This window comes from Hemibagrus wyckioides, linkage group LG09 (assembly GCF_019097595.1).
Source record: "Hemibagrus wyckioides isolate EC202008001 linkage group LG09, SWU_Hwy_1.0, whole genome shotgun sequence".
In the NCBI taxonomy this organism is placed as follows: Eukaryota; Metazoa; Chordata; class Actinopteri; order Siluriformes; family Bagridae; genus Hemibagrus; species Hemibagrus wyckioides.
This window is the reverse complement of record NC_080718.1, coordinates 20,547,927-20,572,209: the sequence shown is the minus strand read 5'-3', so window position 1 is coordinate 20,572,209 and position 24,283 is coordinate 20,547,927. Positions and strand designations below refer to the sequence as shown.

Here is a 24,283-nt window from a genome sequence, read left to right as displayed (position 1 = left end):
CTATTTATCCCTAATATTTAGAGTTTGTAGCTTATACATAAACTCTTGGTCCCTTGTCCAAAGAAAGATGAATAGCCACAAAAGAGCTGTGCTGTGTTCCTCTGATGACTGATGAGAATGGTAATTCCTCCACTCTGGGGTGTGTGATCATGTCAGATTATGACAAGGCTTGGTAAACACACCTGTATCCTTTAGTCAGAAACATAAGATAAGTGTAATGTTTACAGAACAGTAGTTTATTATATCAGTAATGAGTGGTACGCAAGCAGATTTTCAGCTGTGAGAAGACTCCAGCTGATATAATAACAGGCGTTATGATAATCATCCTTTAAAAAGCCACAGAGCGTTGACTTCTGAAGTAGAATCACTCAACCTGATTCAGAATGATCACCATACTCTTCTGTCTCCTCTTCCTCAGGGCAACTCTTGCCTTTCAGGTAAGTCATTACTCACATGTTTTTCTTCTTTGTCTTATTTCAAAGTGGTCTGGAATTTACACGGTAATTATCTTATTCTTTTGAACAAAGTCTCTGGCCCCCTCGTCTGAGAAGAATGAGACTGTGAGTCCAAGCCAGTCGTGCACCTGTGAGGCATTTCTACCAGATACCATATTCCCCATGGGGGAGCTGGAGCTGCTGGAGAAGTCCTCATTGCAGATCAGTCACAAGTTAGAGCTGGAAATCAGCAAGGTATAAGACGAACCTCAAAAACTCGATCCCTGAATCAGACACAGTATGTGCAGGTTTTTTAACATATTGTCTTCCCTTATCTGCAGATAGAGCTGTTTGAGAGCAAGCTTATAATCTACATGGATAAGATTGTAAACCTTACTTTGTTGATTGGGATCATGGAAAAGGACCCTGACTCTTATACTGAGGTCCAAATAGAGGAGGTGAAGATTCAGATCAAGCAGATAGAAGCTCTGATTGTGGAGCTTCAGGCATCTATTGAGATTTCTGTTACAGTGCTTGTCAGCATTCGCAAAGAGGTAAAACACACCAGATGTATTGTGTCATCGTGCGTTAGATGTGTGTGCTGGTATGAGATTACGCATCAGGTGTTACTGCCACACATATATGTGATATCTACTACCTTAATGTTTATCATACAGATCACGTCCATGATTGTTATCCTGACTCGACTGGAGACTACCTATGACAAGAACCTGGTACTGCTGACACGCAGAGAATACATCAAGCTTCAGCAGAAACTGGAGGAATGTGAGAGACGCCACAACGAGATCTTCGATCCTAACATCGGTAAATCTGCTCAGCACATGGACTCAATTGCCGTCTTTGTAGAAACATAAATGACTTACACCTATGACTTTTTCTCTTTAGGTTCTTGTGACCATGGTTTCATATCAAGACTCAGTAAACCAATTATCAGCCACCTGAATGCACATCTGAATGCAGGCCATAGATACGGTGGATGGGGCAAAGATTCAAACCCATTGCATGGTTTTGAAAATATGTACTGGTACTCGGGTTCTTCAAATACTCTGGTTAGCCAAGTCAATGTGTATGCAGACTATTACAGGTTAATCATGAGACAGCCAATGAAAACCCATGAACTTTATACCAGTCGTGACTGGAGAGGTCTTGGTAATAACTACGTTGTGCGTGGTAACACTGTGTACTATCAGTTCCGAGAACCTTTCAGCATGGGTAAATTCAACATGACCAGTCAGACTGCAGAGTACAGGGTGGTGCCAAGCGCCAGCAATAAATTCTCCTACTTTTATTCAGCAAACCAAAACCTAGATTTTGCAGCTGACGAGAATGGATTGTGGGTGACGTATTCTACAGGAGGATCGAAGGGCAAACTGGTGCTGGGTAAGATAGATGAGGCAGCATTTGCTTTAAAGGAGGTTTATGAGATGAATATCTACAAACCATCAGTAGGCAACGCCTTCATGGTTTGTGGAGTGCTTTATGCTACCAGATCTGTAGATATAAAGACAGAGGAGATCTTTTATACCTATAACACACACACAAGAAAGGAAAGCTATGTTAGCATTCCTTTTGAAAAGTTCCAGGAAACGTATGTTTACCTTGATTACAACCCCACTGACCAGAAACTGTACATGTACAATGACGGATATTACGTCAGCTATCATGTGTGGTTCCATCAGAATAAGAATAAGGTGCAGGTCCTGATATGATGAAATGCTTTGATTTGAATACAGCTTTAAAACCTGCATTGACTTTCAACCTTATTAATAAAATCTTATAAGCAGTATTCTTGAATGAATGTTGTCATTATGCACACTCATTAATAAATGTGGTTTTTTTCATGACATAATGTGATCTAAAGTCATATGTTACATTGAGGTCAACGGATGTGTGTTATTTACACAAAACAAGGTATATTATATGTAAAGATTATTCTCAGGCATTTGACAGTGCACTGTTTCCACACTTTTACTGTATGAAATCAATTGATGAACACTGGTTACACTGAAATTCTAAGACTATTTTAATGGAAAATAGAAAAAGAATGCAGAAATTCAGTATATGGTACTATCAGTGGTTGGCCGTCAGGGCCAGCAAGGCCTTCTCTGCTGGCCTAAACAGCAGTGATCTGAATCACTGACTTGCATTTTAATATATTTCATATATTTTTCCATGAATGTGTATTAAATGATTCCCAATAGCCTATTCTCTACATTTCATAGCATTTCTCTTGGTTGCGCTGCTTCCAGTAGTGTATATTTATGATCAGAGTATTTATCCAATCATATTTCAGCCAGTGGCTGACATCATGTGTTGCCAGGGTGAAAGAAATCTGCCTTAAGGCCTTCAGAATCAATAGTGCAGGCACCCGTAGCTTAAAATAAGTGGCAATGAAATTGTTACATTAACCAATCAGATTCCGAGTTGGCGTCACTGGGGCCATCTAGCAGGCATACGATTACGTCAGCAATTTCCCGTCCTTTGATTGGATCATTGGAGTAGTCAGAGGCAGCGAACCGCACAAACTAAATAAAATATATATATTTTAACTCACAGAGGACAAGAAATCCATTTGGTTGCAGACATCCTTACAAATGCATTTTCAAGTCGGACTTTTCAAGAAAATCCTTTTTATTCTTCAAAATAGTTGGTAAGCTTTTTCAAGAACCATTTATGCTTTTTGCTTTTCTTTTTTTCTGGGCTGCAGTAAAAGGAAACTTGTGAGACTGAATTGTGGCCTTGAATTTGTTTTTTTGCTATATGTAATTTTATTCATGTTCGCTATAAGAACCTGTGACACAACGCACTGTTATACAGTGTTTCTACATTCACTGCGTCTCATTTCGGATGCTGTGTCCTCCGGAGATTATAGTTTGCTGCATCATGAATGTCTTTTTTGAGAAAAGTAACCGTAATAAAATGGACTATTCCTGGTGAGGTGTGAAATACTGTAGCCTAATTTCTTTTTTACTTTGCTATTTAACGGTTGATTAGTATCTTTTGTCGTGGCGTCATAATGATGCTATAGAGGTGGATTAATTCAGGAAGGATACCAGTGAAGGCCTAGGTGTGAAATGCACGGCCCGCCACTGGGTACTATTAAAACATATACATTATATAATTGAAAATGTATCCCATGTGGATGTTCAGATGATTAAAATAAATCATACATAAATACTAAAAAAATATTAGTTGAAACCAATCTCTGTAGAGTTACCTTGGGGCTTAAGTCCAGCTCTGTATTGTCACACGTCAAACATGGCCGCCCTGAACTCACACTCCCAGCCACCACCTGTGCTCCCATGCTGCGTCACCATTCCTTCTGATTATATTTATCTGTGTTTAATTAGTACGTTCCATTAGCCCTTTGTTTCCTTGATTATTTGTAAGGTATAAGTTCAGTTCTTTAGTGTCCGTGATGATTACCAAGCTTGACTTACTGTTCATGTTTACTCGGTTTTTGGAAGTATATCTTCTGCTCTTGGCCTCGATTTTTACCTAGATTTTCTGGCTCCGGATAGTGTCCTGTTTGACCTTGCCAGTTTTTGTCTCTGCTTTCTGCTTAATGTCTGTTAGAGTGTTTGCTGTATCCAGTTAACTGTTCCCTATTTTTTTTTATCAGTTCCTATTAATTTCACCTGTTCCTGTTTTTGAAAATGCTTCAGTGAAACAACCTGCATTTGTATCCAATCTCCAAGTGTCTGTGTACGTAACTTATACTCTATAAAATGTATATTGCTCCCACCAGTTTCACACTTCTGAAATGCTAACTTTTTTTTGTCAGGGGTAAAATGTAGATCTCCATAAAACTATGATGGATAATATGTACCATGTACATTTTCCATTTCCCATTGTATTTTATCATTCTAATATGTTAATTATTTTCTGTGTGATTTCATTATTGGCTTTAGGTGCATCTTTGCTGATCCCATCTGGCTAACAATAAAACATGGAGGAAGACTCCATCAGCTCAATCCATCTTGGGGGACATGCTCCAGGAAATCTCATCAGAGTATCTAGAAAAGTTGACAGCTAGAATGCCCAGGCTGTAATTGCTGCAAAAGGTGGTTTTTTGATGAAGGCAAAGTTCGAAGAAAACATTCATCATTTCCATCAAAATCATTATTTCTAACTATTTCTATGTCTGTTCTTTTGCTACATTTTCTATTCAGACTCATTTCGTGTGTGTTTCCTTGGAAAACAATACAATTTTTGAGTGAACCCAGACTTTTGAGCAGTAGTGTATATCTGTTCAAATATATAGTTTTACTTAAATTTAGGCATCAGTTGTCTTTCTTTAGGCATCAGTTGTCTTTCTTTATTTCTTTTTCTTTTCTTTATATATGTATACATGTTATACTATACATGTACTTCTACATACATGCCTAATAGAAAGGAATAAATTCAGTGGGTTAGTGTCATGAATGAATGAATGAATGAATGAATGAATGAATGAATGAATGAATGAATGAATGAATGAATGAAGTTTCTCTTGCCATTTATAAAAAAATATCATAAAGATTGAGTCATTGCTGTCAGTGGCAAGATTGGCTCAAAAGCCTCTGGGTTATTGAGAAAGGTCCTGGGATATGCGAAGAAATTAATTCTACTGTGTTCTAATGTATATGTGAAAAAATAAATGCTTCTTCATCTTGTATTTTTGCTGCAGGTTTTTTAATTAGCCTTAATTAGCATGAAATATATTATAAAATACACCAATTCTATTCTGAAGCCTACTTAAATGTCCTGAACTGAAATTTCCTTGATTGTTTCACTTTGACCAACAATGTACTGAAATCTTAATAGGCTATAATGTAGCTAAGAAAACCAAGGACATGCACTTTAATAGTCCTATAACAACAGAATATATCAAACAAAAAAAATGTAAATGTCTGTATTTTTGTATGTTAGTTATCTGAATCAGCAACTAACTCAGACTTGTATAGAAAGTAAGCATATATACCATATTTACCAGCATTACATCAGAGGAGGTGCTTTATATCCTGTTATAACACAGGAAAACGGCGTGGTTATGTTGGAAATGTTCCCAAGAAATATCCGTCAAGGCCTAGTTTCCCAAAAGTATTGTAAAAGTATCACCATCCTAACCAGTGGTAACTGGGAACGCTGCTCCCACAGTGGCAATAAGATTTTATTATTTTATCAGGTGCTGCCTGCAATATATTTTCTCACATCATCTCTATGTAATTTAACAACCTCTTTTGTAACACCAATAAATCATAATTTGCTACTGCCTCATTAGTTCATAATATCTAAAACAAACATGGCTGTGTAAACAAATTGTCTTCCAATTCATTTCAAAATCAACTAATAACATCTATGGGAATGAGAAAAGATGTTCAGGATGTCTACCGGATACCTTCATCTTTAAAAGGCAACGATTTGGGAAGTAAGGCTGTAGTCACTCAGCTAAGAAAGCCTGACATGATGCATCACATTCTTCTGCTCCTCTTTTTGACTGGCTCAACATATGGTTGGCTGGTAGGCATTTTCTTTAGAACCAATTCTTGAAAAATTTCCCAAGACTCAAACAAGCAAATTCTATCATCTTATATTTTTCCCTTCTTTTCACAGCCGTTGGAGCAGTGGGGTTCTGGAAATGTAACAGGAATTGTGGGAGAATACGGCCAGTGTATCTGCAACATATTCCTTCCGGACACTACGTTCCCAGCAGACCGTCTGGATATTGTGCAGATAACTTCTAATAAGCTGACTGCAGAGGTGGAGGTCCATATTAACAAGGTACAGTACGTTCTATATGATGAAGCATACCTTGTTTTTGTAACTTTATGGGAAAAAAAAACAGTGATTATCCTGCAAAACATTCTTGCCTTCTTCATAGGTGACCTACATAAAAGCCCAGCTGGTTATTCTTCTCTCTGAGCTCACTAACTTGACCACACGTGTTGAGATATTGGAAAGCGGGTCTGACAAGTACATCAAACTGGAGTTTGACCTTCTGAGGGTTGAGCTGCGTGAGTTTGAGTCACTGGTCACATACTTGAAAACATCCCTTAACTCTTCCTCACCCATCTTCGACAGTCTTTACCATGAGGTAAGTGTTTATTCATTTGAATCTCACGGACACATCAGTTTAAAATGACTGATTATGAGTGACCATTTACATCTCAGGACCTGGATTAGTGCTGAATACAGGCAGTTTTGACTTCCTTATACATATTTCTTAAAGATCCGCAATATGAGCCTCACCATAGACCTGCTGGAAAGCTATGATAAGAGCAATTTAGAAGTGATCCGCCTCGAGTTTATCAAACTTCAGAAGAAGCTGGAGAAATGCAGAGATGAACAAGATGACTTCTCCAACGCACCAATCGGTAAAGTTCTTGTATTGAAATATTTAAGATGTGATGCTACATGAGTCTCATTCATGTTAGGTTTTGTCAGAGCATCTTACAGTATCTTTTTAATCTCTAATTAATGTTAATTGTATTAATGCTTGATGCATAGTATATCAGTAATTTACATTAAAGTGGGTACAGATAAGCACTTTAAGCTTTAGTGTATGCATGCATATCTGACTAAAATAAATAAGTAGGTACAGGTAATAAAATAATAATGGCTTAAAATCATATACAATTATTCAAACATTTATCTGAATGTTGCAGCATCGGGTATGCCATTTATTCACATTTGTTTCTGTGTATTTATATTCACAAACTGTTACATATGCACAAGATATTACTAGTAGGAACATTTATCCAGTAAACCAGCTACTGCTAAAAAAATGTTGTTGTTTTTTTATCTTTAATATTTAAGGGTTTTGCTTGTAATTATCACATATTTTCTTTGTAAACTCTTATCGCTGAGTTGATTTCTCTTGTCAGGTACCTGCAAGCATGGAGGTATTCTGAAACTCAGTAAGCCTGTAGTTGGCCAGCTGAATGCCGATCTGAGTGGAAGCTTCTTATATGGAGGATGGGGAAAAGACTCTAGCCCTCTACCTGGTTATGAAGATATGTACTGGTACTCTGCTTTCTCTAATACACTGATGAGTAGAATTCGTGTTTATTCAGACTTCTACAAATTGATCATGAGACAGCCAACGAAAACCCATGAGCTTTATACCAATCGTGACTGGAGAGGTCTTGGTAATAACTACATTGTGCATGGTAACACCTTCTATTATCAGTTTAGACAACCTTTCAGCATGGGTAAATTCAACATGACCAGTCAGACTGCAGAGTACAGGGTGGTGCCAAGCGCCAGTAACAGATTCTCCTACCAATATTCTGACAATCAGAACTTAGATTTTGCAGCCGATGAGAATGGATTATGGGTAACGTACGCCACAGAGGTAGCAAAGGGCCGACTGGTCCTGGGCAAAATCGACGAAGCAGCATTTGCTCTGGCAGAGGTTTGGGAAACCAGCATTTTTAAACAATCCGTCACAAATGCTTTCATGATATGTGGTGTTCTTTACGCTACACGTTCTATAGATGCTCAGACAGAAGAGATCTTTTACACTTACAACACACGCACGAGAAAGGATAGCTATATTAGTATTCAGTTTGAAAAGTTCCAGGATTTCTATGTCAACTTGGACTATAACCCGAGAGATCAGAAACTCTACATGTTCAACAATGGCTACTATGTCTCTTATAATGTGAAGTTTAAGAGTACCTGAGAGACACTCTCAGACCAAATATACTTGAAGGTCTGCAGGTGTGATCTTAATTCCCTGTTTAATTATATGGACATGTTCAATTTTCTGTTTTGGAAATGAATAAAAATGAATGAATGCATTAATCAGATGCCTTTATTATTATTACTTTTATTATTATTATTATTATTATTATTATTATTATTATTATTATTATTATTATTATTATTATTATTATTATTATTATTATTATATTGTTAGGTTTGGGTGAATGTGTGAATGGATGTGTGAAAGAATGCCTGTGACCCTGACCAAGATAAAGACATTAATGAATCATTTGTAAAGAGTATACTGCCTGATATGTTTTCCATCAAAGAGGGATGTGGTAGCTTAGTGGTTAAGGCATTGGACCACTGATCAGACACTTGTGAGTTCAAACACCAAGTCCACTAAGCCACCACTGCTAGGCAAGGCCCTTAAGTCTCCATTGTATAAAATGAAATAAAAATGCAAAGTTAAATTGTAAAAGAGTGTCTGCCACATGCCATAATGTTAAAGAGAGAATCCAATAAATGTAAAAAACCCACCAAATTATATGTGGCTTTCACACCTACATTTATCAAACTGTAATATTTCGTATAATGTATATGCCGTAAATGTGGTGTATACCTCCTTGAAGATACAGTGGTTGAGGTTGATGTGCTGTATGATAAACCGAGGCACTGACGATAGAGTGGATCATGAAGCGATGTGATACCCTTTCAAACCAGCTTCCATTCTGTGTAACCTGAGCCCCCTGAGCCCCTCTGTAGCCACATCACCTCTCCTCCTCTCTCTGATGTCAAGCTTCTGGACCCAGCTGCTCTCTGTAAATACACTAATTACCCACGAGCTGCTGCACCTCCCTCACAGTCTATAAAATTACATCTCTCTGGCACTGCCTTATTTTATTGCTCAAGATTCATGGTTAAAATTTTTTATGTCCCATACACAGTTATATACAGTATACAACTTGCAGTAAAATAAAATAATATGACCTGCTCGTCTTCAGACTGTGCATATGAATGAGAGACGAATGAGAAATAATATGAAATAGAATATTATACACTGTACACCTATCGGCCACTTTAATAGGTACATCTCTATCTAAAATAGCCATAGCTTTTCATTCATGCAATTACCAACACAGCCCATCTATTTTATGGTATGACATACATTCTGAGATACTTTTCTTCTCACCATGATAATAAAGAGAGGCTACCACAGATGTCCGGCAAACTCGAACGAGTCTGGCCATTTCCCTATGAAATCTCTCATCAAAAAGTCATTTCTGCTGAACTGCTGCTGGTCACTGGATGTTGTTTTTTTTTGCACCATTCTGTGTCTAGTGCCACTGGTCACTGACCTCCCATTCCTCCCTCATTGCTGATTTTTGATGTGAACATGAACTTCTCCCACATGACTGGATAACTGCATGATTTGCCCGAAGTACAGGTGTCCCTAATAAAGTGGCCGGTGTGTGTACAGTATGTTTTGTGTGTGTTTGAACAATAGTAAAGGGTGGGGGCGCTGTAATAAATACACAATAGAGGTCCTTTTAGTGACATCATTAGCAGCCAATGGGAAGCTTTGCGCGCGCGCTTCCTCTCCTCCAGTCGGTGCTGTCTGCGCGAGCCTCCGCTACACACGGGCCCGACACTGCGGAGGCGCGCGCGCACGGCAAGGAAGCCCTTTACATTAGGTAAAAGCTTGGTAAAATATAGAGCCTTTTCACTTCATCTGCATCTGTTTCGTTCACAACGGTGCATAAATTATGACATATGCATAGTGAAGCTTGTACATGCGACGAATAGAGCCTTAGAATGAAGGCGATGTAAGGTTAGAAAGAAATGCGAACCCTGATGTTTTCTTCTAATGAATATTTCTGTGTGAATCGTTTGTGGTCAGTTTAAGTGTAAGGTGTTTGTTAGCATGATGTTTAGATCGCTGACTAATTTATTTCTGGCGATGTGGATGATGCGATGTGGTTTGTTGGTCTTTGAAGCCTGCATTGCGGTCCCTCCCTTTTCCACACCGTTTACTCTTCCCGTTATCTTGCTTCTAGTCACCTTGCATGTTGTGATTTTTGCCACTCTGTTGCTTATTATAGTCTAAAATAGTGTAGAGATTTTGCAGGTCCAGTCAGCCTTCTCGGTCTAGGGTTATATTTACAAATGGCTCCTTTAGGTCCATAGTGTGGAGGAAAATGATGCTTTCTGCATCCCTGGTTAGTGCACTATGTACAATATCCTATAGCCTGGGCTATGACTCCAAATCTGTAGCCATGTCCAGTTTTATATATTGTTTTGTGCCTTAAAGTTCCTTTCTTTTGTTTCTAGAAATCTCTGAACTTGTGGATAAGACACGTAAGAAAAAAAAACGTAAATGTTGCGTTAAAGGACTTTTATTGACAAAAGTGTCACTTTTATTTTATGATAAAGTGTCAGAGTAGTCTAATGCAAATCTCCCCAGTGTTAAGTTAATTGGTTAATGAAATGCAAAATGTTGCCAGTAGCATATTTTATAACCACCTAAATATCAAACTGAACGAATCGAAAGTGACAGATCTTCCAAATGTATGCATTTTCCCATGAATTCAGATTTTAATTTAATAAGTCAATTTAAAACCTCATCGCTAGCTGTACATCACTTCCGGAAGAAAACAAAAAAAAGCCTTTCCTTACCGGAATTACAGCCATATTGTTTGAATAATTAATGTCTTTTGTTTAGCTAATAGCTGTCACTGTCACTATTCGATCCGTGCCGGAAACACGATTTGTACTGCGCATGTGCAGAATTGCCTCTACTTCTTGTCTGAAGTATGACAAAACGATTTATCTGTTTATAATACTGTTGTTATAACACTACTAATGATATTAGTTTCTGCACACGCACAGTACAAATCGTGCTTCCTGGTACGGATCGAGTAGTGACCATAGCTACATGCTAATGTCTGTGGAAAAACGCACTACATAACTGTCAAGGAAATGGCTGTTCACTCCACGTTGAAATCATTTCCAAAACTATTTACGTTATTCTTATTACTATGTCCGGAAAAAATAGACTTATTATTGCATTACAGTTTTTTATTTGGTTTTCAATGTAGTTGATGCCACGTGCAAGTTCTGCTTTGTGACTATTTAGAGAAAATGCAATAAGCCTAGTCTAAGAGGATATGAGTCATCATTTAATGCCTTCCTCATCCCACTGCAGATTTGATTTTCACTCTGCGATCTGCAGTGCAGTGTGCAAAAGCCTGGACTTTTGTTGAATATTAACCATTTTGATTTATTTAGGTGACTCAGGTATGGCCAGACAGAGCAGAGAGAGGGATTAAATGGCTGTGCTTCATCATGATGTCTTTGTGTGACGGCGTTCAAGTGCAAAGATGGTTCGTACAGGTATGCTTGTGGAGAATTTTTTGTCATCTCAGTCATTTTTGCTAAAATCTAGCTGACAGGACTTCACATTTTTCTGCTTATCAGAGCGGTAGAACGGGATTGAAGCCAAAGTCCAGTTGGCTTTAAAACACGGTTACATGGATGATTCACTCACTGCAGCTTTAAATGAAATTGAAGGTGGGTAAACTGATTACATTGATATTTTTAGCTCATATATTAGATCTGAGTAATGTCAGTGTAAACGTTTGTACAAAGAAATAAAATAGCTTGATGTTCTTTTCTGTCTCTCTGCATTATGACTTCATAAGTAGTCATGTACACATTTTACTCCATATAGCAGAGGGATAAGGAAGAAGGAAGCAATCGGTGGAACCCTGGTGTGTGAGAGAAGCTGATGAAAATGGTGAAGGAATGGTTATGTCCCAGACATGCAGCTCATCCGTGTAATTGTGCCGCAAATGAATGGTCTCTGTGGACTCTCGTTCCATCAGGACTGCAGCACAGTTAACCCTAGTCAGACATGGCTAAAAGAGACTATCTGGTGGATGCGGCCAAGCAAATCCGCATGGCCCTGGACAGAGAAGTCAACGAGGACTACGAAGCTGCATTTAGCTACTATAAGAATGGTGTGGACCTGCTGCTAAATGGAGTTCAAGGTATGCTCTATTTATGCTTTTGTCATAATGTCATATTATGCCTCTGTGTGGCCAAAGTTGGCCAATAGGTAGGTTTAGGTTGACGTTTAAACATCGTTTCCTGTTTTTGTTCACATGAAGTGACCTGGCAGAACAATATCATATCATTGTTTAAGAGATGGCGTACAATATAGATAAAACCTTGAGGAATAACAGAAATGGAAACTACAGAGTATTTTATCAGAACGTAAGCAAATTGCTGTAATCTCTTATGTAGTGTGGTGCCGATTTTGGATAAATTACCCAATTTGTAGAAAGTTTGAGTCAAAGGCTGTAGTATCTGACAGAAAAGAATGAAACAGGAACCTAACCCATCACTGTAAGCTGACTCATGTGTATTTATGTAGTTTCAATTAAATGTCACTTTAGTTTTGAGTACTATATTTAATATAAATCTGGTGAGGTTATTTTGATCTTGATCTTAAAATGCTTAATAAAATGATACTTCAATAAAAACACATCTTTGCCTGTCTGTGTTTGCCCATTTAATACCATTCATTTCAGTAAAAACAAAGAATCGAATGGCAAACTATAATACCATCCATTCCTTCACTGACTGCATTGTATTTGACGTTTTTGAGGCTTCCCTCAAAATATTTTCAACTCGGCTTTACTGAAATGAATTCATGATGTAATAAGGATCTCCTGAATCAATTCCTTTCACTGATTCACTGCTGCAAGACTAACACTGGAATATGTTTAATCTTCATATGTATTAGACGGTGCCTGGGGTGATATATTCATATGACATGTAAATAAGGGACTAGAGGATGGGAGCTTGCAAACACAGCTGAAGCTGCTTTGACATTTGAGATTGAATAAGACTGTTTCATAACTCAGATTTATTTATATGTCATTTGATGGACTCAAATCTGCACTGAGTTCTTAAAAACTTGGCCATTGTGGTTGTACTGATACACATTGCATTTGCGGTAGATCTTGACCTTCTTGACTGAAGACGGGTCTACAGTCATTTGACCAAAATGATGTTTATCTATCACAAAATGTGCAATAAGCATGGTTTGTTAGCATAGAGCTCATTTGCATGTTGCAAGCTTCTGAGATATCAGAGGTTCAATCCTGATACAATTAACAACAACAACAATGCAACACAATGATTTTAACCTCCTACAACCTGGCATCCTCATATGAGGACATCACATGTTTGGTTGTGTGCATCATAATACTTAATTCTTTGTACCTGGAACCTGTTGTACACAAAAAGAAGTGGTTTCATGTTCAAAGATAATATCAGGTTATTATATTTATTGGTTCCTCCTAACCCCAAATAGGTAGAAGAAATATAAAATGCTCAGGTCTTAGGAGGTTAAAGGCATGGAGTATGAACTCAAGAGATTCATGTTTAGGGTTTTTGGAGGCTGAATGGACTTCTTTCTTTTGTCGTTCAGTGGATCCAAATAAAGAGAGACGTGAGGCTGTGAAGCGGAAAACCACTCAGTATCTGAAGAGAGCGGAGGAGATCTTTAACTCTCATCTACAGAACAACTTCGGCAAAGACACCACACAGTTAGGGGTATGAGACACACAACATTCATCTTGGATCATCTTAGCTGAGTTAATTTATTCTGTGGAAACCTGTCTGGTATTTTCCAGCTTATACAAATATGATTCTTGCCCATGTTTCCACTGTGTCTGTTTCACACACACACACACACACACACACACACACACACACACACACGCAGCATGTTCCTGTTTTCATGAACTATTTTTTGTCACCTCTCTGCTTCCCTCTCTAAAATGTCTGTACTGTTTATTATTCAGAGATAAGCAGTGGACTAAATCCAGCTTTAGAACTGTTTGATTTCAGTGTATGTTTGAGATTACGTGTATTGCAGTCCATGTCAGTTATATGATGAACAATAGATTTATAATTAAAAGCAATTACTGCATTCTGCTTATGTAATCAGTCCATGTGATCCAGGCTTGTTTAAAAATGTGATTGCCTAAACAGAAACAGGTCAGTGGTATAATAATAACCATATGTTTAAAGAAAACAGCAAATTTCTCAAGTTCTACATGTAAAGTTGCATATTTAGACTGAACGATTGTCACTATTGTATTTGAAGCGTACTGTGAGTTATGTATCATCTTCTTATTGGTGGCTATTAGAATAGTGTCATGGCATGAGATCACACTCAGATTTAAGTAAAACATTTCAGACACTTGTTTAAGGCTGTAGGATTATGGGCTTCCAACTACTCCACTAGTTATACTATATTGCCAAAAGTTTTGGGACACCCCTCCAAATGATTGAATTCAGGTGTTATTTTTCAGGGGTTGGGCTCGGCCCTTTAGTTCCAGTGAAAGGAACTCAAAAAGCAAGGTCCATATACACTATATTGCCAAAAGTATTCGCTCACCCATCCAAATAATCAGAATCAGGTGTTCCAATCACTTCCATGGCCACAGGTGTATAAAATCAAGCACCTAGGCATGCAGACTGTTTTTACAAACATTTGTGAAAGAATGGGTCGCTCTCAGGAGCTCAGTGAATTCCAGCGTGGAACTGTGATAGGATGCCACCTGTGCAACAAATCCAGTCGTGAAATTTCCTCGCTCCTAAATATTCCACAGTCAACTGTCAGCTGTATTATAAGAACGTGGAAGTGTTTGGGAACGACAGCAACTCAGCCACGAAGTGGTAGGCCACGTAAACTGACGGAGCGGGGTCAGCGGATGCTGAGGCGCATAGTGCGAAGAGGTCGCCAACTTTCTGCAGAGTCAATCGCTACAGACCTCCAAACTTCATGTGGCCTTCAGATTAGCTCAAGAACAGTGAGCAGAGAGCTTCATGGAATGGGTTTCCATGGCCGAGCAGCTGCATCCAAGCCATACATCACCAAGTGCAATGCAAAGCGTCGGATGCAGTGGTGTAAAGCACGCCGCCACTGGACTCTAGAGCAGTGGAGACGCGTTCTCTGGAGTGACGAATCGCGCTTCTCCATCTGGCAATCTGATGGACGAGTCTGGGTTTGGCGGTTGCCAGGAGAACGGTACTTGTCTGACTGCATTGTGCCAAGTGTAAAGTTTGGTGGAGGGGGCATTATGGTGTGGGGTTGTTTTTCAGGAGCTGGGCTTGGCCCCTTAGTTCCAGTGAAAGGAACTCTGAATGCTTCAGCATACCAAGACATTTTGGACAATTCCATGCTCCATACTTTGTGGGAACAGTTTGGAGCTGGCCCCTTCCTCTTCCAACATGACTGTGCACCAGTGCACAAAGCAAGGTCCATAAAGACATGGATGACAGAGTCTGGTGTGGATGAACTTGACTGGCCCGCACAGAGTCCTGACCTCAACCCGATAGAACACCTTTGGGATGAATTAGAGCGGAGACTGAGAGCCAGGCCTTCTCGTCCAACATCAGTGTGTTACCTCACAAATGCGCTTCTGGAAGAATGGTCAAAAATTCCCATAAACACACTCCTAAACCTTGTGGACAGCCTTCCCAGAAGAGTTGAAGCTGTTATAGCTGCAAAGGGTGGACCGACGTCATATTGAACCCTATGGATTAGGAATGGGATGTCACTTAAGTTCATATGCGAGTCAAGGCAGGTGAGCGAATACTTTTGGCAATATAGTGTAGATCTGGATGAGCAAGTTTGGTGTAGAGGAACTTGACTGGCCTGCACAGAGTCCTGACCTCAACCTGATAGAACACCTTTGGAATGAATTAGTGTGGAGACTACAGACCCGTCCAACATCAGTGCCTGACCTCACAAATGCTCTTTTAGAGGAATGGTTAAAAATTCCCATTAACACACTCCTAAACCTTGTGAAAAGACTTCCCAGAAGAGTGGAAGCTGTTATAGCTGCAAAGGGCGGGCCAACTCCATATTACATTCATGTGCATGTAAAGGCAGACGTCCCAGTTTTGGAATGGCTTGCAGTCTCCACTCAAATTCATCCCAAAGGTGATGGTCAGGACTCTGTGAAGTTCCTCCACCCCAAACTCGCTCATCCATGTCTTTGCGGACCTTGCTTTGTGCACTGGTGTACAGTCATGTTGGAACAGAAAGGGAACATCCCCAAACTGTTCCCTCAATGTTGGGAGCATGAAATGAATGGAGCATTAAGAGCCCAACCACTGAAAAAAAAAAACCTACCTGAATTCAATGATTTGAAGAGATGTCTGAAAACGTTTGACAATACAGTGTATGTCCTCCACTAAAGACCAGGCTGGTCTTTGTGTATTTCCTATACTTTAAACCGGTTAGGAATGTGGTGGTTAATCCCCTTTTCACTCAACTGTGGGCGTTCACTTGTTGTATAACTCCCAGACTTCCCTCATGGGGCTTTGAGGTCATGCATGTGCTAAAGCTGCTGTGTCTCTGAAACACTGAAGACTGTATTTTGGCCAGCAGGGTTACAGCAGCCTAAGGTTCAGGTCTATCAGACATCTGAGCTCACCTGTGGAGGACCTGGAGATGTGTAAAGTGGTGGGGATTATTGATAAGGTAAGAACAAATCTGTTACTCATATTGTGTGTTCCTTAAAACACCTGCTGGGTTTGTGTTGTGAACTGAAACCAGAGAAATGTTATTTTTCGTATTCTGCTGCGTGTGGGCCGTTTAAAGAAAACAGAAGTAAAACAGGTGTGAAACAGGGCTCTCTGTTTCTCTGTTTTGGTACCAATCTTATTTTTGAATGCTAATTTTATCAACTGAATATTAAACCGAAACTCGAGTTAACTCGAGTCATCACAAGGCATGTTACTACTAATAATGCCAGTCCAGAATAGACCCAAAGAACTACAGAAATATAAATGCAAATTGAATATTTGGTATTCTACATGAGCTGTGTAACTAGCTAACATAAAATGAAAGCTTTTTTTATTTTGTATTATTTTATATCGGAATTAATGTTATATTTTATGTTGCATTACAAAAGAGCAAAAGGGAGATTTGTAATTACTGTTGGTATTTTTTCTTATGTGGTTGATGTGCTTTATACAGTAGCTGAAACATGCTAACATCCCACTACATGCTGAGGTGAACATCTGAGACATGCTAATTTTAGCTAGCTAGCGTTACTTGACAATAAATGTAGCTTTTCTGAGGAGATGAAACATTTTATCACAAAAAGACTGCTGATGTTATAAGCACTGATGTTTAATCTTTAATGTTAGCATAGGTAACATTAAGTGTACATCAGTGTAGCCTTTCATACCACTGGGTCACTGTTAGCAAGACTCCAGACCTGTCTCCTTCTCTAATGTTAGCATAGCTTAGGAGTCTTGCTAATAGTGACACAGTGGTGTGAAAGGCTACAGTGGTGTGCCATCATTTGGCACCGCTGGAACATTTGTACTGCTTTTTGTACAGTTCAAATATTCATCTGTCTGTCCATCCATCCATCCATACTTAAATCCATCCATCCATCCATCCATCTATTCTCTACACCACTGGATCCCGAACCCTGTAGGTGTGAGGCACACGTGCTAACCGTGCCCCCATAGACACACACAGTACAAATATTCCTTATGAATACATTTTGGAAGGAAAGTATGAGTAAAGTCCTGCTGAAACAGAACACAATGTCTATCTCTGTATTAGGAAATACAATTCCACTTTAGTTCAATAACAACAACAAAAATCTGATGCAGTGAAGGAAAAAGCACTTGGACTGTATCAGGATTAACTGCAGTGTTTCCATCTCACTTCTTACACTGTATCACATGCCAGTGTTTCACACTCCAGATGCTCATTTGTGCTCGTGTCTGTAGGTCCTGACTGTCCAAAACCTGATTAGCAAGGAGACGTTTGTGATTAAGGTAGGTGTCTTGTCATGTCCTGATGCTCTAACTCCAGTCTAAAGGCAAAGTTGCTGTCTGGCCAGAACACTGATAACACCAAGAGGAAAAACTCTCAGGTCTCGTCTCGTCTCGTCTCGTGAAGCCGTGATTGATCCATTTAAAAGCTTGAGAGCATTTTACTCCAAACCATCTCATGTTTCTAAAGCCAGAAACAAGGCTTCAAAACTAGGAGAGTAAGCAGACGGAAATAATGCTTTTTTGTACAAGCAAGGACTTAAACATGGTGGGATGTGCTGTTATAGGAATATCATCCTGAACTTGATTATTGTCCTATAACAGCAAGTCAGTGCTTACAATTATATATTATTTAATGAATGACACATCAAACTTCTTATGTTTATAGTGATGCTTATTGTTTATTAAGTTATTTTACGGTCTTGAAATTAATATGGCTTGGGGCGAGAAAAGCAACCTGAAGACTTTCCCCTGATGTCGAGCATTCTGCCACAAAAACGACAGACTAATATCCAGCTGTGATTTGTCTTGCAGCAGGGACTACTGTCAGAGCTGCTGCTATTAATCATCACCTTCTGACCAATCAGAATTGAGAATTGTTTAATGAATGACGATAATAAAATTTTGGTTTAAGTTCTTTATATTAATTTGATTGCTCCGTCATAACACTGGCTACATATGTAATTCCTCCTTCCTTCAGAGCCTGCCTAAGTCCAGCTGGGAGAATCGAGAGCGTTCTACCATCATCCCCCAGGGTGTCCCGTTCATGGTGAAGTTACTGAGGTACTACGTCAGCGAGGACTCTGTGTTCCTGCATCTAGAACATGTTCAAGGTGAGCTGAGAAAAGTGCTGTGCTAAGCCAAATACACTTTAATACACAGAGCCGACTGTTCATTACACAGGGAGTCTGTGATGTACTGCCAGCCTTGAAATACACTCTACATTTAAAGTCTTTAATTTGTCAAGCCCAACCAACCATATGAACAAGCCAGAACAAAATAGAGTCACATACAGTATTTATAGTACTAAGAGTCTGTGATGATAAACTAACATCATTAATATTTTATATTATAATACATATAAAATCAGTAAATACATGTATTTAAAATCAGCCTGATGAATACATTTGTTCCATTATTTAACAGCACCAACATAGCATTTTGATCAACTAGGGTTAGACTGGCTAAAAGTAGGCAACTGATAGAATAAAGGAAGGAAAATATACATCAAGCATTATAATTACTGAATATAAAGGTAGACAGAAAGAAGGGACAGATAGCACTAGCACTACACTACGATGTAAAAGGTGAAAGCTCTTGTTTTCTTAAGTAACATATATCAGGAATTCCCCGTGTAATGTTTTCTAGTCACGGACATGTAGCTAACCTTTACCATATTTAATACAAAATGGATTTTCATGCACTATATACGTGGAGATGTGGTAGATTAGTGGTTAAGATGTTGGGCTACTGATTGGAAGGTTGTGAGTTCCCCTGAGCAAGGCCCTTAACTGTTAATTTCTCAGTTGTATTAAATGAGATAAATTATAAGTTGCTCTGGATAAGGGCTTCTTCCCATGCCAGAAACCTAAATGCAATACAAAAGACAGACGTAAAAGAATGGCAAAAATAAACCTACTGCTATCCAAATAAAATTCCATGAAAGATTCATATAATAATATTTTAACAATACTAAGTATTGGCACTTGCTTGGATACACTTAAAACTAGCTTAAAGTGCTTTGTCTCATGCTCACTAGATGAAATCATTGTGAATTTTCTCGAGAAGTCTGTTCACCACTGCTGTGTGTTTTATGACTCTCATAGTTACATTACCTTGACTTATGATATGTGATTAACTCGGTAGTTAAGTTTTATGGATTTTGTTCTGTACAGTGAGTGTAAAACTGTGAATAAGTGCACATTACTAATACAGCAATGTCATTATCACGCTTAGCCACTTGAAGTGAACTGAATTGCTGATCAGATGGAACATCATACACTTTATACTTCTTTGCAATAATATAAAGAATATAAATCGTTTGTCTCTGTTCAGGTGGAAGGCTTTTCTCCAAACTGCACCGGGTCAGGAGTGAGCTAGCCAGAGAACATCCAGACTGCTCCACCCCCAACCAGCACAAGTTCCAGCTAAAGAACAGCTACACCTCACCTGCTCTCACCCAGCTGTACCACATGAATGGAGAACACCACCAGGGAACACCTATATTACCTGAGAGGGAGAATTTAGATATCTTAGAAACGGACGGTGGACTGTCTCTATGGAATGAGACCGAGCGGCAGCTCGACAGCTATAGCACACACTCGTACTGTGAGGAAACAGGATGCCTGCAGAATTCCCGGTCGGAAAAAGCTGAATTCCAGCAAGGGCAGTCCTCTCACCCTTATGCAATAAGGACAGATTCCATTTCCAGTTTTAGCACTGGTCCGCAAGATTGTCTTCTTTCTCAGGAAAGTTTTCCACTTCCTGTTCATCCCTGTGTGATTGTGGACACTCGAGATCCACTTAGTGTCACAACCGATCTTTTAGGAAACGACGTCCATATTGAGCGGATCGACTCAAGCTTAGATTTTGATAAAGTATGGACTGGCATACCGGCTCAGGAACAGTGTTTAACAGGATACAGGTCAAATCCAGACATTCTAGGAATCAACAGAGCACCTCAGATCACACTGAGCTCTTTATTTGATGCCACACAGCCAACCCTGTGTAGCACAGTTAACATCCTTCCACAGAAAGTTCGTATAGTTCCCAACACCCTGCCATTATCCTCACAGAACCAAAAACATAATGACATTACTCAGAACAAAACGAGTAATTCTGACAGTTCCCAGTATACGGTAAGTTTAAGCTCAGGAAATTCCCTACCGGGTACAGAGTACTGCAATGGAACACGATCTACTGTGGAAAACAAACTTCTGAGACCTTTCGCCTTAGACTTCATGACAACAGCTCCTCAGGTGAACAATACTGTGGAGATTGGAGAAGAGAATTGGGAAATCCTTAGCCCACGTTACTCAGATAAAACACCAGATCCTTTGTTCAGGCCTCGCTCTTCTCAAGAGGAGCAGCTTATAGAAGTTGACGGCTGGTGTCACTTGCCTCAGTTTAGGCCGAGGAGCCACACTGTGAAGCAACAACCTGTTCGATGGGGTCTTCCTGAAGTAGAGGTGAGAATGTGGGGAGCACAGATCCTGTTGGCTCTTGAGAGTCTTCATGAGCAAGGCATCGTGTGCCAGGACCTCAACCCCAGGAACATCCTGCTCAATAGCAATGGTGAGTGTGCGACTCTACAATAACACTAACATCTGCATGAGGATTTACACTGATCAGGCGTAACATTATGAGCAGTGAGAAGTGAAGTGAATAACACTGATGATCTCCTCATCATGGCACCTGTTAGTGGGTGGGATATATTAGGCAGCAAGTGAACATTTTGTCCTCAAAGTTGATGTGTTAGAAGCAGGAAAAATGGACAAAAGTAAGTATTTGAGCGAGTTTGACAAGGGACAAATTGTGATGGCTAGACCACTGGATCAGAGCATCTCCAAAACTGCAGCTCTTGTGGGCTGTTCCCGGTCTGCAGTGGTCAGTATATATCAAAAGTGGTCCGAGGAAGGAACAGTGGTGAACCGGTGACAGGGTCATGGGCGGCCAAGGCTCACTGGGGAGCGAAGGCTGGCCCGTGTGTTCCGATCCAACAGATGAGCTACTGTTGCTCAAATTGCTGAAGAAGAATGCTGGTTCTGATAGAAAGGTGTCAGAATACACAGTGCATGACAGGTCAGGGCTGTTTTGGCAGCAAAAGGGGGACCATCACAATATTAGGCAGGTGGTCATAATGTTAAGTCTGATCGGTGTATATTATAGTATTGCCACGGCCTTAATTACTTAATAATGAGTTATATTCTGAATAGGAAATGTGTGCCTGACTTACTTTGGACAGTGGACTGAGGTTCAGTCAGAAGTTAGTCCTAAAGCTATGGATGAAATGTACTGTGCACCAGGTAAGGACACGTAACTGAAAAAGCTTTATTATTATTATTATTATTATTATTATTATTATTATTATTATTATTATTATTATTAGGCATGAATCAGTATGGGAATTACAAAAGTTTCAAAATGTTTCTCCATTGCTGTTTTTTAAACATATTTTTGATATTATTGTGTATCCTTATTTAGTATACAGTTTTTGCCTAAAATTAATATTTAGATCATAGAAAGGAGTTGTGGTGGTACGCATAATTGTATGTATACCTCTACCCTGAGCAGTATAAAAAGCATACTAAATGAACTAAATGAAAGTGAGGAATAATTGCTTTTATTTTGTATAATAATAAATCCAGTTCAGTATCTCAAAAGTGTACAGTATTATGACATCATGACTTTGGTGTAAGTCATCTTACCCAGCCCTAAACTGTTTGTATTTAATCCTTTGGAAACAGAGATTGGGGGCGTATCCAAAATCACAGAGGCGTGTGACTGGTGGAGTCTGGGAGCTTTACTGTTTGAACTTCTTACTGGAATGGTAAGCAGAGTCTATATGACTTCGGATCACTCAGAAATACACCGATCAGGCATAACATTATGAGCAGTGAGAGGTGAAGTGAATAACACTGATTATCTACTCATCATGGCACCTGTTAGTGGGTGGGATATATTAGGCAGCAAGTGAATATTTTGTCCTCAAAGTTGATATAACATGAGGATTTGAGCGAGTTTGACAAGGACCAAATTGTGATGGCTAGACGACTGGATCAGAGAATCTCCAAAACTGCAGCTCTTGTGGGGTGTTCCCGGTCTGCAGAGGTCAGTATCTATCAAAAGTGGTCCAAGGAAGGAACAGTGGTGAACAGGGTCATGGGCGGCCAAGGCTCATTGATGCACGTGGGGAGCGAAGGCTGGCCCGTGTGATCTGATCCAGACGAGCTACTGTTGCTCAGATTGCTGAAGAAGTTAATGCTGGTTGTGATAAAAAGGTGTCAGAATACACAGTGCATGACGGATCAGGGATGTTTTGGCAGCAAAAGGGGGACCGACCCAATATTAGGCAGGTGGTCATAATGTTATGCCTGATCATTGTAGTGCGATCTTATTAAACCTTCATGCTAAACTAAAAACCACTGTCACATTCAAACTCATAATAAGTGAAATCAGAAGAGTAGACTACATTAGTTTGTGTGTGAGATTCAGAAAATAACAGCTCTTCTGTTATATCAGCCTCTGTGGCAGTGTCATCCTGCTGGCGTCCATCCACACACACAGCTACGTATTCCAGACCACTTGAGCACTGCAGCTGCCTCGCTACTCACAGAGGTATGTCTAAAGCACACGATTAACCAGTGAACCCTGAGATGTATGACTTTGTACATAAAGCAGTGATGTTATATGTATCTCCACACAGCTCCTTCAGTATGATGCTGGCTATCGACTGGGCTCTGGAGGTGGAGGTGTGAGCGACATTAAGTACCACCCCTTTTTTCACTCTGTTCCTTGGCACACACTGGCCAGTTAAATGATACAGGGTCTGTTACACTGGCCAGTAAAAGGACACGGGGTCTGCTACATGAAACGCCCAACACCAGAGGTTCATGAGAAATCCACATTCAAAGAAAAGCCTTTACTGCCCCCTGCTGGTGTAGGAAACAAGGAGCATCTCCAAAACATCAACTGAACATGGGGGGGGGGAGAACTATCCAGTTTAATTACAGCAATTAACATTTAAAACACTTCTGACTAAAATAACAGACATGTTTTCAGTCCCTTCTGTAAAAATGAACTAATTACTGGAACTTACAGCACATGTATGGGGTTATTTTAAACACATATACCTACATCTCAGGCATCAAATTATTGCTGCACCTCTGTATGGCAGATGTACAAGTGATATGCAATATTAACATTACTTCTGATCATGTGTATCAAGCATGCAATGTAAAGATCAGTCCATTTTTCCAGTACAGGTTTTAATACTTTCGACAGTCATGTCAAACATTTGTGCCTCAAACGATTACGGTCTGCATTACGAATAATTTTTATGCTCGAGACGAGCTACCTACATTTTTAACCAAAGCGAAAGAAATAATTAAAAAAAACAACAACCCTGTGCAAGTGTCTTTGTGTTTGTTTGATCACTGTGTGTTTTTCAGAGGATTGTCAAGCATGCATGCATAGGTCTCAATGTGAAAATGAAGCACTTATTTCGGCACAAGACCACCCCTTCTCACCATGTGCCCTAG

General features: G+C 39.5%; 3 protein-coding genes across 7 annotated transcripts; all 3 read left to right on the top strand.

Moving 5' to 3' along the window:
- Window positions 1-315: 315 nt before the first annotated feature.
- On the top strand, window positions 316-2,230 carry olfm4.1 (olfactomedin 4, tandem duplicate 1). The gene is made up of 5 exons (XM_058399707.1): window positions 316-437; window positions 528-689; window positions 776-988; window positions 1,112-1,259; window positions 1,341-2,230. Exons 1-5 carry the CDS (start codon window positions 384-386, stop codon window positions 2,162-2,164), a joined length of 1,401 nt encoding a protein of 466 aa, XP_058255690.1. The 5' UTR covers window positions 316-383; the 3' UTR covers window positions 2,165-2,230.
- Window positions 2,231-5,875: 3,645 nt separating this feature from the next.
- On the top strand, window positions 5,876-8,226 carry olfm4.2 (olfactomedin 4, tandem duplicate 2). The gene is made up of 5 exons (XM_058399705.1): window positions 5,876-5,957; window positions 6,051-6,218; window positions 6,319-6,531; window positions 6,667-6,811; window positions 7,322-8,226. The coding sequence occupies exons 1-5, from the start codon at window positions 5,901-5,903 to the stop codon at window positions 8,119-8,121; spliced, it is 1,383 nt and encodes a 460-aa protein (XP_058255688.1). The 5' UTR covers window positions 5,876-5,900; the 3' UTR covers window positions 8,122-8,226.
- A 1,512-nt stretch (window positions 8,227-9,738) lies between these two features.
- rps6kl1 (ribosomal protein S6 kinase-like 1) lies at window positions 9,739-24,150 on the top strand. Of its 5 annotated transcripts, none has more exons than XM_058399055.1 (13): window positions 9,739-9,838; window positions 11,433-11,527; window positions 11,622-11,714; window positions 11,878-12,193; window positions 13,642-13,766; window positions 16,618-16,710; window positions 17,979-18,026; window positions 18,724-18,856; window positions 20,079-21,317; window positions 21,959-22,048; window positions 22,490-22,572; window positions 23,265-23,360; window positions 23,449-24,150. In XM_058399055.1, the coding sequence occupies exons 4-13, from the start codon at window positions 12,058-12,060 to the stop codon at window positions 23,557-23,559; spliced, it is 2,154 nt and encodes a 717-aa protein (XP_058255038.1). In that variant the 5' UTR covers window positions 9,739-9,838; window positions 11,433-11,527; window positions 11,622-11,714; window positions 11,878-12,057; the 3' UTR covers window positions 23,560-24,150. The 5 variants fall into 5 exon arrangements, with proteins under 5 accessions (XP_058255038.1, XP_058255037.1, XP_058255036.1 ...); XM_058399054.1 differs by having other exon boundaries at window positions 11,875-12,193; XM_058399053.1 differs by having other exon boundaries at window positions 11,433-11,537.
- The last annotated feature ends 133 nt before the right edge of the window (window positions 24,151-24,283 follow it).